Source organism: Scyliorhinus canicula, chromosome 24 (assembly GCF_902713615.1).
Source record: "Scyliorhinus canicula chromosome 24, sScyCan1.1, whole genome shotgun sequence".
Taxonomy (NCBI): domain Eukaryota; kingdom Metazoa; phylum Chordata; class Chondrichthyes; order Carcharhiniformes; family Scyliorhinidae; genus Scyliorhinus; species Scyliorhinus canicula.
Window position 1 is genome coordinate 13201234 of NC_052169.1, and position 14592 is coordinate 13215825.

The following is a 14592-nucleotide window of genomic DNA, read 5'->3' on the forward strand; positions in this document are numbered from 1 at the left end:
ACCGCAGAAGGCTGTGGAGGCCAATTCACCGAGTGTCTTTAAGACAGAGATAGATAAGTTCTTGACTACTAAGGGGATCAGGAGTTATGGGGAGAAGGCAGGAGAATGGGGATGAGAAACTGTGTGTGTGCGTGGGTTTCCTCCGGGTGCTCCGGTTTCCTCCCACAGTCCAAAGAAGTGCAGGTATGGTGGACTGGCCGTGCTCAATTGTCCCTCAGTGTCCAAAAGGTTAGGTGGAGTTACGGGGATAGGGTAGAGAGGTGGGCTTAAGTAGGGTGCTCTTTCCAAGGGCCGATGCAGATTTGATGGGCTGAATGGCCTCCTTCTACACTGTATAGATTCTAAGAGCTTTGGGTCACTGTGCCACATGGTGCTCTCCATGCTACATTTCAAATGACCTGATATTGCCTCCTGCCCTGTCTCCCATTTTTTATAATAAACCCTTTGCTTACCAAATCATTTCTCCACCCATCAAGTGCTTAATTCAATCAAATGTGACTGTGGTAATTTATCTCTGGGTTTTAAATTAGAAATCACCACTATGATTAGGAAAAGACACAAATTGCATTAGGTTTTCTCATAAAGTTACAATCCCAGAAGGTGTGGGTGACATTATGAAGGAGCTCGGTTCATTTATTGTAGCAGACCGTGGAAAGCTTGAATTAAAATAGTTATTGACAGACCAACAAGGCAGTGCAGTGTTTTACCTCCTCAGGCCAGGCTTTGAACAAAACCAGATTGAATAGATGACAGTCCACTCCACTCGTTGTGATGTGGCTGAAGGAAGTTTGGGTTTCAGAAAATCCATAAATTCCTTACAGTGTAGAAGGAGGCCATTCAGCCCATCGACTCTCTGCAAGGGCACCCTACCTAGGCCCACCACCCTGCCCTATCCCCGTAACCCCGCACATTGTTCATGGAGAACTCATCTAACCTGCACATCTTTGGACTGTGGGAGGAAACCGGAGCACCAGGAGGAAACCCACGCAGACACGGGGAGAACGTGCAAACTCCTCACAGTCACCTCAGGCTGGAATCGAACCCGGAACCCTGGCGCTGTGACACAACAGTGCTAACCACTGCGCCACCGTGCCAACACTGAACTCCTAACTGGTTGTCTAAACTGCGTACCAAATTGGCTTTTGGTAAAGCCACAAAACTGCCTCTAATTTTGGCATTCGATGGTAAGGCCATTTAGATCGACCAAAAAGATAGCTGCCAAGGAAAGACGAAGAATTTGCAATGATTTTTTAAAATAAATTTAGAGTACCCAATTCATTTTTTCCAATTAAGGGGCAATTTAGCATGGCCAATCCACCTACCCTGCACATCTTCGGGTTGTGGGGGTGAAACCCACGCAAACACGGGGAGAATGTGCAAACTCCACACGGACAGTGACCCAGAGCCGGGATCGAACCTGGGATCTCGGTGCCGTGAGGCAGCAGGGCTAACCCACTTCGCCACTGTGCTGCCCTTAGAGTTTGCAATGATGCCATAGAGGTGGCATTAGTGTTAGGCAGAGTGCGTTGCTAGCATCCTTCCATCAAGATAAGATGGTTGGACATGTAGGAACTACAACTCACTGTCTCGTTTCCCATGTGCAAGAGAACATCAGACTTCAAGTAGATTTAGTTTAGAGGCAGAGCTATGGGCTACAGTTTGCTTTTTCTTACTGCAGAGGTGTTTACTCTTAGGATTTGCAAAGCCAGCATTCATCACCCTAATTGCCCTTCAGAAGGTGGTCGTGAGCCGCCTTCTTGAACCGCAGCAGATTGTCTGGCGCTCCCGCTGAGTTGTTACAAAAAGAGATCCACATTTCTGACAATGAAGTAACGCCCAATATTTCCAAATCAGGTCTTTGATCTTGAGTGTGGTAGTGCTCCTGTGCGTCTGCTGCCCTCGTCCTTCTAGGAGTGTATCGGGAATGGGAGCTCGAGCCAAATTATATTGCAGCTCTCACTCTCTCTTCAAGATCAACTGATAAAGCAGAGTCTGTGATGTGTATTTCTTCTTGTCTTCTCAAAACAAGGGGAAAAGGAACGACTGATCCCGGGAACACAGAATTCTTGTAAGAGTTTTGGGCTTTCAAAAGTGAAAAGATTTCTTAATATCAAGAGAAGAAAACTTAAGCACACAAGATCAAAGTTACACAGGAAAAAAGTTTCACAAAACATCCCTCCCAAAAAATTCACTTAGTCAGAACAAGCAAGTGAAAACCTCCTGGGCACCACCCCCTTATAGATTTTTAACTCGAAAAATCCAGTGATATTACCCAAGGCATAAACCGTTGTCACTTTAGAAAATATATCCCACAAGGCCACTCACTCGCTTCCACTCTGCTATGGAAGTGTAAGAAAATTCTGAAACATGACTCGTCTGTTTTCTGGGTGGCTACTTCAGATTTCACAGCATTGAGCTGTCCCCAGGATATCTTACCCATACAACCAACACAACTGAGCTTAACATCTTTCCTTAAGTATCACTTTTTCCCTTTCATCTTTGACTCCCTTGTGCTCAGCAATTTGTTGAACTCAACTTTTCCAAAATACATAAATCTTCCTATTGCCTCCCCTTTCAAGTTAAATACATTTAATAGCCCCTTTGTTACTTAATGAAACCTTTGTAAGTTGTGAAAGTTCCTTACTCTCCTTTGAAATTTAACAGCTGAAAAGCCAAGTCCCCAAATATCTCCTCATGCAAATCTCTAAACCTAACTTAATTACTTATAAATCCACTTCACTTATTACAAATTAATGCATTTGGCAGCTTCATCTCATCCATCTCTCCTCTCTCCCAGACAAGTTGTTTCTATTAACACTTTCCCAGCTTAATTAAATCATTTACACTCTTACACCTGCACACAGACCCATTTCTTTACATAATATCACAATATTTTCCAAAATTGTTTAAAAAAGATTGTACATCATCATGGGCGGCCAAGCAGACAGAGGAGTGGGCGCTCAGAAAAGCAGATGTTAAGCGGAGCTTGTTTGAGGGTGTGATATCAAGGAAGCTCATATTTTGGACATGTGATGGGAACAGGAGGGGAGCGTTTGGAAAAAGAGGTAATGCGAGGCGGTAACATTTGGGAATTGTGCACTAGGAGGATCCAAGGTGGCACTGCTGGTAATATCAGAACGTGGACAGGCAGTGAAGGCAGCGGGGAATATAAATCAGTGGAGAAGGATTGTACATCGTGCGGACAATCTTAGAATGAGGATGGATGAAAGACAACTAAGCCACCGAATCTGATTGAACCTAGCGTTTTAGTGGCCTATATTCCTCAGCCACTCATGGGTTAAACCTATTGGGCAGGAATTTTTGACCCCCCGGGTGACATGTTTTCCAACAGCAGTGGTGGCTCCCCATTGGTCGCCTGTGGGATGTTCCAGTCCTGCCAATGTTCACAGATGTCCAAACATGTGCAGCCAAGGTGGATGGCCATGCTAAATTGCCCCATAGTGTCCAGGGATGTTCAGGTTGGGTTGTGGGGTTATGGGGATAGGACGGAGTGGACATGGGTAGACTGCTGTTTCGAATCGTCGGTGCAGACGATTCGATGGGCCAAATGGCCTCCTTCTGCACTGCAGGGATTCTATGATTCGCTAGCGTTTTTCATGGTTAAGCACCTTCGGCAGGAGTCAAAGATCCTGGAGACGGAAGGACCAAAATACCCCGCCCATTTGTAATACCTCACTACCATATTGATCTTCTTGCATTACTATGTTAGCCTGCATTGTACTGTTTCTGAGACTGAAACAGCTAAACATCCGATCTGGATGGATTTCTTGCACTTCTGAGCAACATCTTGTCTATGGATTTACAGAAAACCATATAGTCAGTGCTGACCTAGCCTTCAGCTGCCGACCATTAAAACCTGAGATTTCTTGTCAAATTATTTCTCTCTTTTTTTTTTTTTGTTGCTTACAGGTCATGATCTACGAGTTGCAAAACACTGCACATCCTGAGCAAACATCTGGTGCGAGTGGAACTTGATCGTACGGCAGCTGTGGTGTTTGGTAGCTGGCATCGGGAGTCAACCCATCGGGAGTTCAGTCATAACCCAGCCTGTCAGAGCTGCGGGACACGAGCCAACAACTGCAAATAAGCTTTTACATTAACCAGGCCCCCAGATTATCGCCAGCGAGGTTGTGCGGGCATCTGAGAAAGGTTCTGTTAAAATCGTGGTGTGTACTGGGTGTGCCTTATTAGCCGGAGAATCACCTCAGTTTCACTTTTAAGGATGTGAGGAGCGGGAGTTGGTCAGGAGGCCCTCAAGCCCACTCCGTCTTTCCGCAGGATCGCCGCAGAACCTCTACGTCAGCTCCGCTTGCTCTTGATTTCCTTCGAGCGTCCAAAAACCTGTCGAGGTCAGTCACCATTAGTCAACACCCTCGGTGGTGGAGAAATCCAAAGAGCCGCAACCATCCGAGTGAAGACATTCCTCCTCATTTCATTCCAAAATGGCTGACATTCATCCTGATATTATGACACCCTAATTCGAAGCTCTCCAGCCGGGGGGTGGGGGGGGGGGGGAAGAGTCAGTCACGCCTGCATCTACCTAGCAAGCTTTCTGAGAACTTCAGCGAGATCATCCCTCATTCTAAAATCCAGAATAGACACATTTTACCCTGTATGCGTGTCTCTATTTTTCATACTTAGCGCTCATTCGGAGAGCAGTCCATCACAGGATTCTTTTTTTTTTTTATCCTTCCAGTAGTAAAAGCAAATTCCCATCACTCATAGGAAGAAAAATAGCCATGTTTAGTTTATGGGATTCTTCTCTCATCTCCTGGGCCGAACAGCCTTCTCCTGTTCCTGCGTTCAGTGTCCTTCTGCGCACTCAACCCCAACCTGCCTCTTCCCTTCAGAGGCACCGACTCGCATCACATTTCGAGCAATTTTTATTTCCACTCCGCGTTCTTTTAATTAGTACGCTGTCATCAAAGTAAAGACAAAAAAAAATAAAAGTGGAAAAACATGTCAAATGTTGGACGCCTTCAAAGAAAAATCCCAAATTCCTGGAAATTCTCCAGTGGGTCAGCCAAAAGCTGCAGAGACAAAAGATAGATTATGACATTTCATGTGTGTGGGAGCCCTTTGTTGGAACTGTAGCTGTGATAAAATTGGATAAAATTTGACAGAGAGAGAGAGAGAGAGAGAGAAGGAAGTGTGGGGAGGGGATGTTGGGGCTGATTAGAGAATTAACCGATTCTCGATCGCAGATCGATCGCAGATTTAATCTCTGACCACTGTTATTCTAAACCTTCGTGCTGTTCCTCTCTGTTAATCATTCGCCATTGTCTATAGTCTCTTTCTTCTTCATTGATCTCCTCGGTATTCAAATCTGAATTCATCTCTTTGACACTTAGTGTACCTCGTCCGTTTGCCGGTGCAAAATCTTTGGACTCAGTCCGCCAATCGTTCGTTTCCTCGCGTAAGTTGCACGTTTGCTGTGGACCTGACCATTGCCGCTTGATGCTCTCGCTAACAACTCGCGTCCCCAAAGTGCCCATTAACTTTGTAAAATGTTCTGCGGAGCTTTCTCGGGAGGGCTTATTGACCAGATTGCATATCGAGGGATGTCTAAGAGATTTTGAGGCAGGTGATCGAGAGCTTGGCCAATGAGAGAAGTAGTAAAGAGGCGAGAAGGCAGCCATGTGATGTTATGGGTAGTGTCCCTGCCCCTGAGCGAGCAGCTCTGGGCTTTTGCTCCACTTCATCTCTTGATGGCCACGTCGGAAGCAAGGAGGGCGGCAAGGTAGCACAGAGGTTAGCACTGTTGCTTCACAGTGCCAGGGACCCAGGTTCAATTCCCGGCTTGGATCACTGTCTGTGCGGAGTCTGCACATTGTCCACGTGTCCGTGTGGGTTTCCTCCGGGTGATCTGATTTCCTCCCACAAGTCCCGAAAGACGTACTTGTTAGGCGAATCTAACATTCTGAATTCATCCTCCGCGTACCCGAGCAGGCGCCGGAATGTGGCGACGAGGGGATTTTCACAGTAACTTGATTGCAGTGTTAATATAAGCCTATTTGTGACAATAATAAGGATTATAATTATCATTATAATGCGATCAAACAAGTTGGGTAGCGACCAGCAAATCTTTTCAACGGAGTCCAATATCAGGCAGTAAGAGCGGCAGAGACAGAGATTCATGGTTAGCCAGGAGATGGAAAGAACATCGGAGCCTCCACCATCACTATCCATAGCTCCAGACTGCAACATGCATGTGACAATGCAAGTTGCCACAGCAACTCCGACTCTTGGAGTGATCTATGACACATGAGATGAGAGAGAGATTTGGGGAGGCGGAGAAATCTAGATCTTGGAGCCTGGACAGCTGAAAGCATGTTTTTAGATGATTTTTTAATGCATCCCTGATGATATGAAGTTGTTATTGCCCTCTTTTTTAAAAAAAAACTATATTTCCTAATATTTCAAGCTGCTTTGAATAATCTCCTTTCATGCATATCTTGAATTATGGATCTTGGCGCCAGTTATCTTCATTTTCTCCAATTTTTGTTCGGAAGGAGAAAGCTTCACTCTGATTCACGGAATAAACGTAAGTGAAATATTGACCAAATGAACACTGTTCAGTTCAGCATCGACGTCATATAACCTACTAAAGCTGTTTAACCTCCCGGATTCAAACTCTCCATGGACACAGTGTAAAATGTTTCTGAATAAGCCTCTGTAGGAGGTTTCTTGACCTATCTTGCACAGCGTTTGTTACTCGTAACGTGCGTCGACTTTGACGGGATTCTCTTTTTTTAAGTGAAGCCAATATTTGAGCACTCTCGCCAAGGGACAAAGTTCTTTGTTAAATCGTTCCAGGGACACGGCGATTGGCAGCTTTCTGAAACTGGCCTGGAATTGACGAGGTCAGCTGGGGGAAAGTAATGACTTTGCACTTCCCCCGTGAGGGCTGAGGTACAATTCAGTGAAGCGTGCCCTCTCGACCTTGCAATCGATGTCACTCCATGGGCCCGGGTTAAAATCTGCTTTTCCGTTTCAACGGTGTTGGCGGGTGGGTTTCCTTGGTGGTGGAGGCCATTAACCATTGGCCACCAGAGGGATCTTCTGGTCACCGCGATGCCTACGCCATTTTGTTTGTGTGATTCGTCTGTCCGGGGAACCTGAACCTGCCTTTGGTGGGAAGGGGGGTGGTCACCTTCGGCGGAACCGGACGATCCTGCCAGCGGCAAAGGTCGTGCAATCCGATTTTTATACATCCAAGACCACAATTTGTGAGCGGGACCACTTTAGAACATTAACGCTCACACTTGTTTTTAAGGACTGTGAATTCGCAATACATTCCAGGAGATCTGGAGGTCTTTCCTGTGTTTCAAAATAATGAGTTATCCAATATTTCTTGCAATTTGAATTAAAAAGCAATTGAAAGAAAGAACTTGCATTTATATAGCGCCTCTTGAGACTTCCGATGTCTCAGAGCACCTTACAGCCAGTCACGTACTTTTGAAGTCTGTTTTTGTCATGTAGAAACTGTCAGAGGCAGTTTATGCACCCTTGCCCGCACCTGCCCCCCCCAAACCCCACGAACAGCAAAGTGATACCAGATTACCTGCTTAATCAAAGCTGAAAATGTTGCAAGTGTTCAGCAGGTCCGGCAACATCAGGGGACGGGGGGGAGGGAGAAATAGAGTGTTACCGGGCAGAATCCCCTGCCGACAGCATTTCCTGGCTCTGTCCAACCCCCCCGTCCCCCCACGCCGCAGGAGAACATCGGTCGCAACACTCCGCCCAATGTTTCTGGTCTGTGACCTTTTGTCAGAACTGAGAAAGGTTAAGAATGTAATCGGTTTTAGAGCAATGTGTTGGCAGGGAAACCAAAGAATGGGAGGGGCTGTCTGCCGTAGAGGGGAGGGCAGGAGAGATTAAATGACCAAAGGGTTCATGGTGCAAGGCCAAAAGGAGCGGTAGTGGGACAAGCAAGGTACCAGAAAAAAGGGCCTAGAAGAGGTGTGAATGGCAGGATCCAGAAAAGTTGCCATCAGAAAGGAAAGGAAATAAGAGAAAATGAAAGTGAAGAAAAAGGAAACAAAATAGGAAGAAGAGATTAAGATCTACAATTGTTGAAATTAATGTTGAGTCTAGAAGGTTTGTGGAGTGCCCATTAGAATGATTAAGTTGGGGTTGCATGGAGCTTCATGCTGAGGGATCTTTACATGCATCACAGAGGGTTGAGGTTGCATCGGGTCGATATCTCATCCAAAGAGCATATGACTGAGAAATAGAAAATGCCTCCAAATCTGTTTCTGCGCTGTGAGTATAGGGGGAAAGAAGAATAGCCTATTCATTATTCCTCCATCACAGAATGAACTGGAGACAGTTTATCACAGACAATGCTATACATACTGTGCAGGTCTGGCAGCATCTGAGGGGTGCGATACAGAGGCTGGGATCTCTCCATTCATTCTGCCCCCGCCCCACTTTGGCTTTCCGGTCCCACCAAAGTCAATGGCCATTTGTGTTGCTCGCCGGCCACGCCAGCAGAGAACCCACCATGGGGCCCACCTTCAGTGGGCCAGGAAGATCCCGCCAGAGTAAACAGCTAGAAAATCCCAGCCAGTTTTAAGGTTTTGAGCTCTGAAGAAGAGTCCTATCCAAACGCAAAACATCTGTTCCTCTCTCCTCAGATGCTGTCAGACCTGCTGAGTTTATCCAGCATTCTCTGATTTTACTTCAGGCTTGCAGCATCCGCAGTATTATGCTTTTACTTTAGCGACAGTCCATTGCTGGAAAAAAAAGGGACATATTATCTATGCTTTCGGACTTGCACTCATCAGGGTAATCCACGAGAAATTATCAAGCTGTATTGGGGAAACAACCATTTAAATTTAAAGTGTTTCCCCCATTCATCAGCTTGGTGTACTTGCGAGTTTGTCCTATTGAGTGCAAGGTGAAAAACTTTGACAACATGTCTATTTTTTCAGGAATACGTAAGTTCTGTGTGACTGTTCGAGATAATTTATTAGTTGTGGTATTAGGAACGCAATACAACTTTTGCAGGTGTCTACATTTCAGTTTAATGGAAAGGTTCATGTGGCTCCTTTAGGGCAAAGCCAATGTGTGGCAGTCCAAACGTTTCTAATTTTCCATCTTTGAAAACCAACACAAACACGCAAACATTTCAGTGTTTTGCTTTCGACGGAATATTTTAATCGGCGGGTACCTTTCTGTAAATAAATCACTTGTAGTGAATAGAAACCCATTGCTACTGACACAAAGAAAATAATGATTTACTGTGCACCAGACGTGGCTGAATGAAAGAATGTTTTTGGGGAGCGGTCGATCTATTTGTGTTCCGTGGAGTGAAGCAATCGGCTGGACGCAGTTGGGCATGAAATTGATTCCGAACCCTAAGGATGCAAAAACTGGAAAACCCGATGACGATCTTCACCCTACCGAATGGATTGCCTTTTTAACTGAACCACAGTGATTATGTGAGATATGTGACGTTGCACTCAAAGGCTCTGCCTGGTAACTGTGTGTTGGGTACCAAATAAAAATCAGAAATATTTCAAAAGAGATACATAATTTTGCTGAACTTCTGTAGGTCGGTTGTATAGTTACAATATTATTGAAAATAAAGGAAAATTCAGTGACCATGTTTTAGTTTGATACCAGCGACCTTCTGATTCAACTGCTTTGTTTATTCTGCATCTTCTACCATCTGACTACCACTGCTTTTTCTATATTAGAATGACAAGCTAGAAGAAGCTTAATGGCATAGCGATTTGTCACTCGATTAGTAAATCAGAGTGGGGGCCAGTTCAGCTCAGTTGACTGGACAGCTGGTTCATGATGCAGAGCAAGGCCAGTCGTCTCGCACCGGCTGATGATGTGGAGAAGCCGGCGTTGTACTGGGGTGGGCACAGCAAGAAGTCTTACAACCCCAGGTTAAAGACCAACAGGTTTGTTTCGAATCACTAGCTTTCGGAGCACTGCTCCTTCCTCGGGTGAATGAGGTTCATACCGGCTGAGGTTATTGATGAAGGCCCCGCCTTCTCAACCTTGCCCCTCGTCTGAGGTGTGGTGACCCTCAGGTTAAACCATCACCACTCAGTTCTTCTCCCCAAAGGGGAAAGCAGCCTATGGTAATCTGGGACTACGGCGACATCGCTTACTTTAGTAAACCAGGCGGTCTGTTAGCTCAGTTGGTTGGATGGCTGGTTCGTGATACCAAGGGACGCCAACAACACAGGTTCAATTCCCGTACCGGACGAGGCTATCTGTGAAGGCCCCGCCTTCTCAACCTTGATCTTGGGTTAAATCTCCCTCAAAAAAAAGCAGTCCTCTGCGATTATGATGACATTTCAAACCAGAGGCCCTGACTAATACTCTTAAGGACAATGGTTCAAATCCCACTTTAGCAGGCATTGGAATTTTGAAGTAATAAAAACGTGGAATTCAAAGTCTAATTATTGATTATGAAACCAGTGTCATTAAAAAACCATCTGGTTCACTCATGTCCTTCAGGGAAGGAAATCTGCCATCCTTACCCGGTCTGGCCTACATGTGACTCCAGATCCACAGCAAAGTGGTTGACTCTTAAATTCCCTCTGAAATGACCCAGCAATCCACTCATTGTGTCAAATCAATACAAAGCCGATAAAAAGGAATGAAACCATACGAACTACCTTGGCACCGTGAGTGTACTTACACCACACGGACTGCAGTGGTCAAGAACCCAGCCCATCATCACCTTCTCGAGGGCAATTACTAAATGCTGTCCTAGCCAGCAATGCCCACATCCCATAAATGGATAAAACAAAAGGGAGGGTGGGAATCAAACAGCACAGTTGAATGTTGCTCGGGTGCAAATGTGGTCAAGGCTGTGTATTGCATTTGCACCTTGAGATTATTTCTGTTGCCTGTGCTACTCTTCATTCAGGATTTACTAACTGTGTGGACATACCGAATTTCCTTAGTTTCCTGAGGACGCATTGGCGCTGTTGTGCTTTCTTGATCGTCGTGTTGATGTGGGTGGACCAAGACAGATTGTTGGTGATGTGCACACCTAGGAATTTGAATCTGCCAACCATCTCCACCTCGGCACCACAGATGAAGATAGGGGTGTGCATGACACTTCACTTCCTGAATTCAATGATTAGCTCCTTAGTTTTGCTTTCGTTGAGGGAGAGATTGTTGCCATTATACCATGCCACTAGGTTCTCTATCTCCCTCCTATACTCTGATTCAACGTTGTTCGAGACCTGACCCACTACGGTCACTTTATTAGCAATGTACAGACTATCATGTTTCAATGTGCTTTGGTTATGATGCTTCCAAAAAGTTCTACCTGATGTGCTTCCTGGTCAAAGGTAATCCCAAAATATTGATAGTGGTGAGTCAAGATATTAACAGGGAAAGACAGGGTAGAAAAAGATGAACTATTTAGTGGGCAGCACGGTAGCATAGTTAATACAGTTGTTTCACAGCTCCAGGGTCCCAGGTCCGATTCCCGGCTGGGTCACTGTCTGTGCAGAGTCTGCACGTTCTCCCCGTGTCTGCGTGGGTTTCCTCCGGGTGCTCCGGTTTCCTCCCATTGTCTAAAGATGTGCGGGTTAGGTGGATTGGCCATGCTAAATTGCCCTTAGTGTCCAAAAAGGTTATAAGTGGGGGTTATGGGAATCGGGTAGATATGTGGGCTTGTGTAGGATGCTCTTTGTAAGGGCTGGTGCAGACTCAATGGGCCAAATGGCATCCTTCTGCACTGTAAATTCTATGAATTCTATGATCTATTTCCGCTGGTTGGAGATTGTAGAACGAGGGGGCATATTCTAGAAATTAGGGCCAGACTGTTCAGAAGAGATGTGGGAAAGAACTTCTTCATTCAAAGGGTGGTAGAGGTTCTCCCACAAACAACAGTTGAAGCTAGATCAGTTGTTAATTTTAAATCGGAGATAGTTTTTTGTTGAGCAGAGATATTAATGAATATGGACCAAAGGCAGATATATGGAGTTAGGTCGCAGGTCAGCCATGATTGCATTGAATGGCGGGTTAGGTACGAGGGGCTGAATGGCCTACTCCTGTTGCTGTGTTTGATGAAGGTAAGTCTATAAATGCTGGTGGTTTGGAGCTCTCCCGTTGGTGATGATCATTGCCTGGCTCTGAATGTTACCGAAACTTTGATGTTGTCCAAAGCTTCCTGCACGCAGGCATTGATTATCTGAGGTATTGTGAATAGTGCTGACCACTGTCGAATCATCAGTAAACTCCACCTTTTCTGACCTGATGGAGAAAAACGTCATTGTTGAAGCTGCTGAGGATAGTTGCGACTCGGGAACTGTCTTGAGGAATCCCTGAAACAAAATGCGATGATTGTACTCCAACAAGGAAAACCACCTTCCTTTGTGTCTGGTACGGATGCATGTTGTCTGGTGAATCGGAGACTTCAAGGACCAAAAGTGGACATCAGAAATTCCAACAATACAGTGTGCCGATTTCTAGGGATTATTTCAAATGCACAGACATAGAATTGAAAAGCAGAGACATTAGGCTAAACCTGTATCAAACCTTGGTTAGGCCACATGGATTTATGGTTGCCTATTATAAACAGAATACATCTTGAATTGGATTGGATTGGATTTTTTTATTGTCACGTGTACCGAGGTACAGTGAAAAGTATTTTTCTGCGAGCAGCTCAACAGATCATTAAGTACATGGGAAGAAAAGGAAAGAAAAGAAAATACATAATAGGGCAACACAAGATATACAATGTAACTACATATACACTGGAAGCTTTATGAGGATGATGCCTGAGATCCATGGGTATACATATCAGGAAACCAAGTTTAATATTAGAGATTTAGAGATTGAACAGTTTAGGATCATACTCTCTAGAGTTTAGAAGAACGAGGGGAGATCAAATTGAGGTATACAAGATGATGAAAGGTACGGATAACGTAGACGTGTAGCAGATCATAGAATCATAGAATTCACAGTGCAGAAGACGACCATTCAGCCCACCGGGTTTGCCCATGCCTCCACCCTATCCCCGTAACCCAGTAACCCCACCAAATCTTTCGGACACGAAGGGGCAATTCAGGGTAGCCAATCCACCTAACCTGCACATCTTTGGACTTCCTATTTACATATATAGATTTTACATAGAATTTACAGTGCAGAAGGAGGCCATTCGGCCCATCGAGTTTGCACCGGCTCTTGGAAAGAGCGCCTACCCAAGGTCAACACCTCCACCCTATCCCCATAACCCCACCCAACACTAAGGGCAATTTTGGACACTAAGGGCAATTTATCATGGCCAATCTACCTAACCTGCACATCTTTGGACTGTGGGAGGAAACCGGAGCACCCGGAGGAAACCCACGCAGGCACGGGGAGGAAGTGCAGACTCCGCACAGACAGTGACCCAAGCCAGGAATCAAACCTGGGACCCTGGAGCTGTGAAGCAATTATGCTATCCACAGTGCTACCGTGCTGTGGGGCGTTCGAGAGCGCGAGGTTATATCCTTCGGATAAGAGGCGGCAAATTTAAAACGGAGGGTTGTGAATCTGTGGAATTCGTTACACCAGAGTGTAGTGGATGCTGGGACATTGAGGAAAGTTAAGGAGGAGTTAGACAGATCTTTAATGGGTTGAAGGGTTATGGAGAATGGGCAGGACGGTGGAGTTAAGGCCAGGATGAGATCGGCCATGATCGAATGGCGGAGCAGACTCGATGGGCCAAATGGCCTGATTCTGCTCCTATATCTTATGAAGTTATGAACTAATATTAAGGAGATGGGGAGATCAAGCTGAGTAAAATAGAGAATTTTGATTTATGTACATTTATTTGATCGATTTAATAACAGTGTGTACCCTCCAGAGTTGATCCCTACCGGGTCTCTCCCTGATTGGTGCCTTACTGACCAACCTTTTACACAATACTGAATGGAGTTCCTCGCCCGTAATCGGGGGAGATCGTACTCCGCAAGAACCACAGGGAAGATCTACATTCCCACCCTGTAGGTCTCGTGCAGGATATTACCTAGAATGGTGTGGCTCCCTTGAAAACTGAATTGACCAAATACAGGCCTTTTAAACTATGAAAGATTTTGACAGCGTGGATCCGGTGACAAGGGGAAGCAAAGGCCATTAACAAAAGACGATCACCAAGAAACCGAGTGGAAATTCAGAAGAATGCTCTTTAGTGATGAAAATGTGAAACCTGTTAGCACAGGGAGTGGTTGAAGTGAATAGTACAGCTCGGTTTAGCTCAGTTGGCTGGACAGCTGTTTCGTGATGCAGAGCAAGGCCAGCTGAGGCCCCACCTTCTCACCCTTGCCCCTCTGCCTGAGGTGTGGTGACCCTCAGGTTAAATCACCACCAGTCAGCTCTCCCCCTCGAAGGGTAAAGTAGGGCGATGGTCATCTGAGACTATGGCGACTCTACTGACTTAACGGGTGAATTTAGGGAAAGGCCAGACATGCAAATGAGGGAGAAAGATTGTAATGGTGGATTTAGATGGAGTATTAACACCAGCATAGACTCGTTGGACTGAGTAGCCTGTTTTTTGTGCCGTACATCCTAAGCTTTGTGAATATGAAACTATCATCAATTTTT

At 45.5% G+C, this 14592-nt stretch overlaps 1 protein-coding gene across 1 annotated transcript in view; it reads left to right on the forward strand.

Moving 5' to 3' along the window:
- The window catches only part of LOC119956780 (lysyl oxidase homolog 1-like), an 82085-nt gene extending 77555 nt beyond the window's left edge, over positions 1-4530 (forward strand). Inside the window, exon 7 of the mRNA XM_038784186.1 lies at positions 3931-4530. Within this exon, the coding sequence (XP_038640114.1) occupies positions 3931-3937 (7 nt within the window). The 3' untranslated portion in view covers positions 3938-4530. The remainder of the gene's footprint in view (positions 1-3930) is intronic.
- Positions 4531-14592: the final 10062 nt, after the last annotated feature.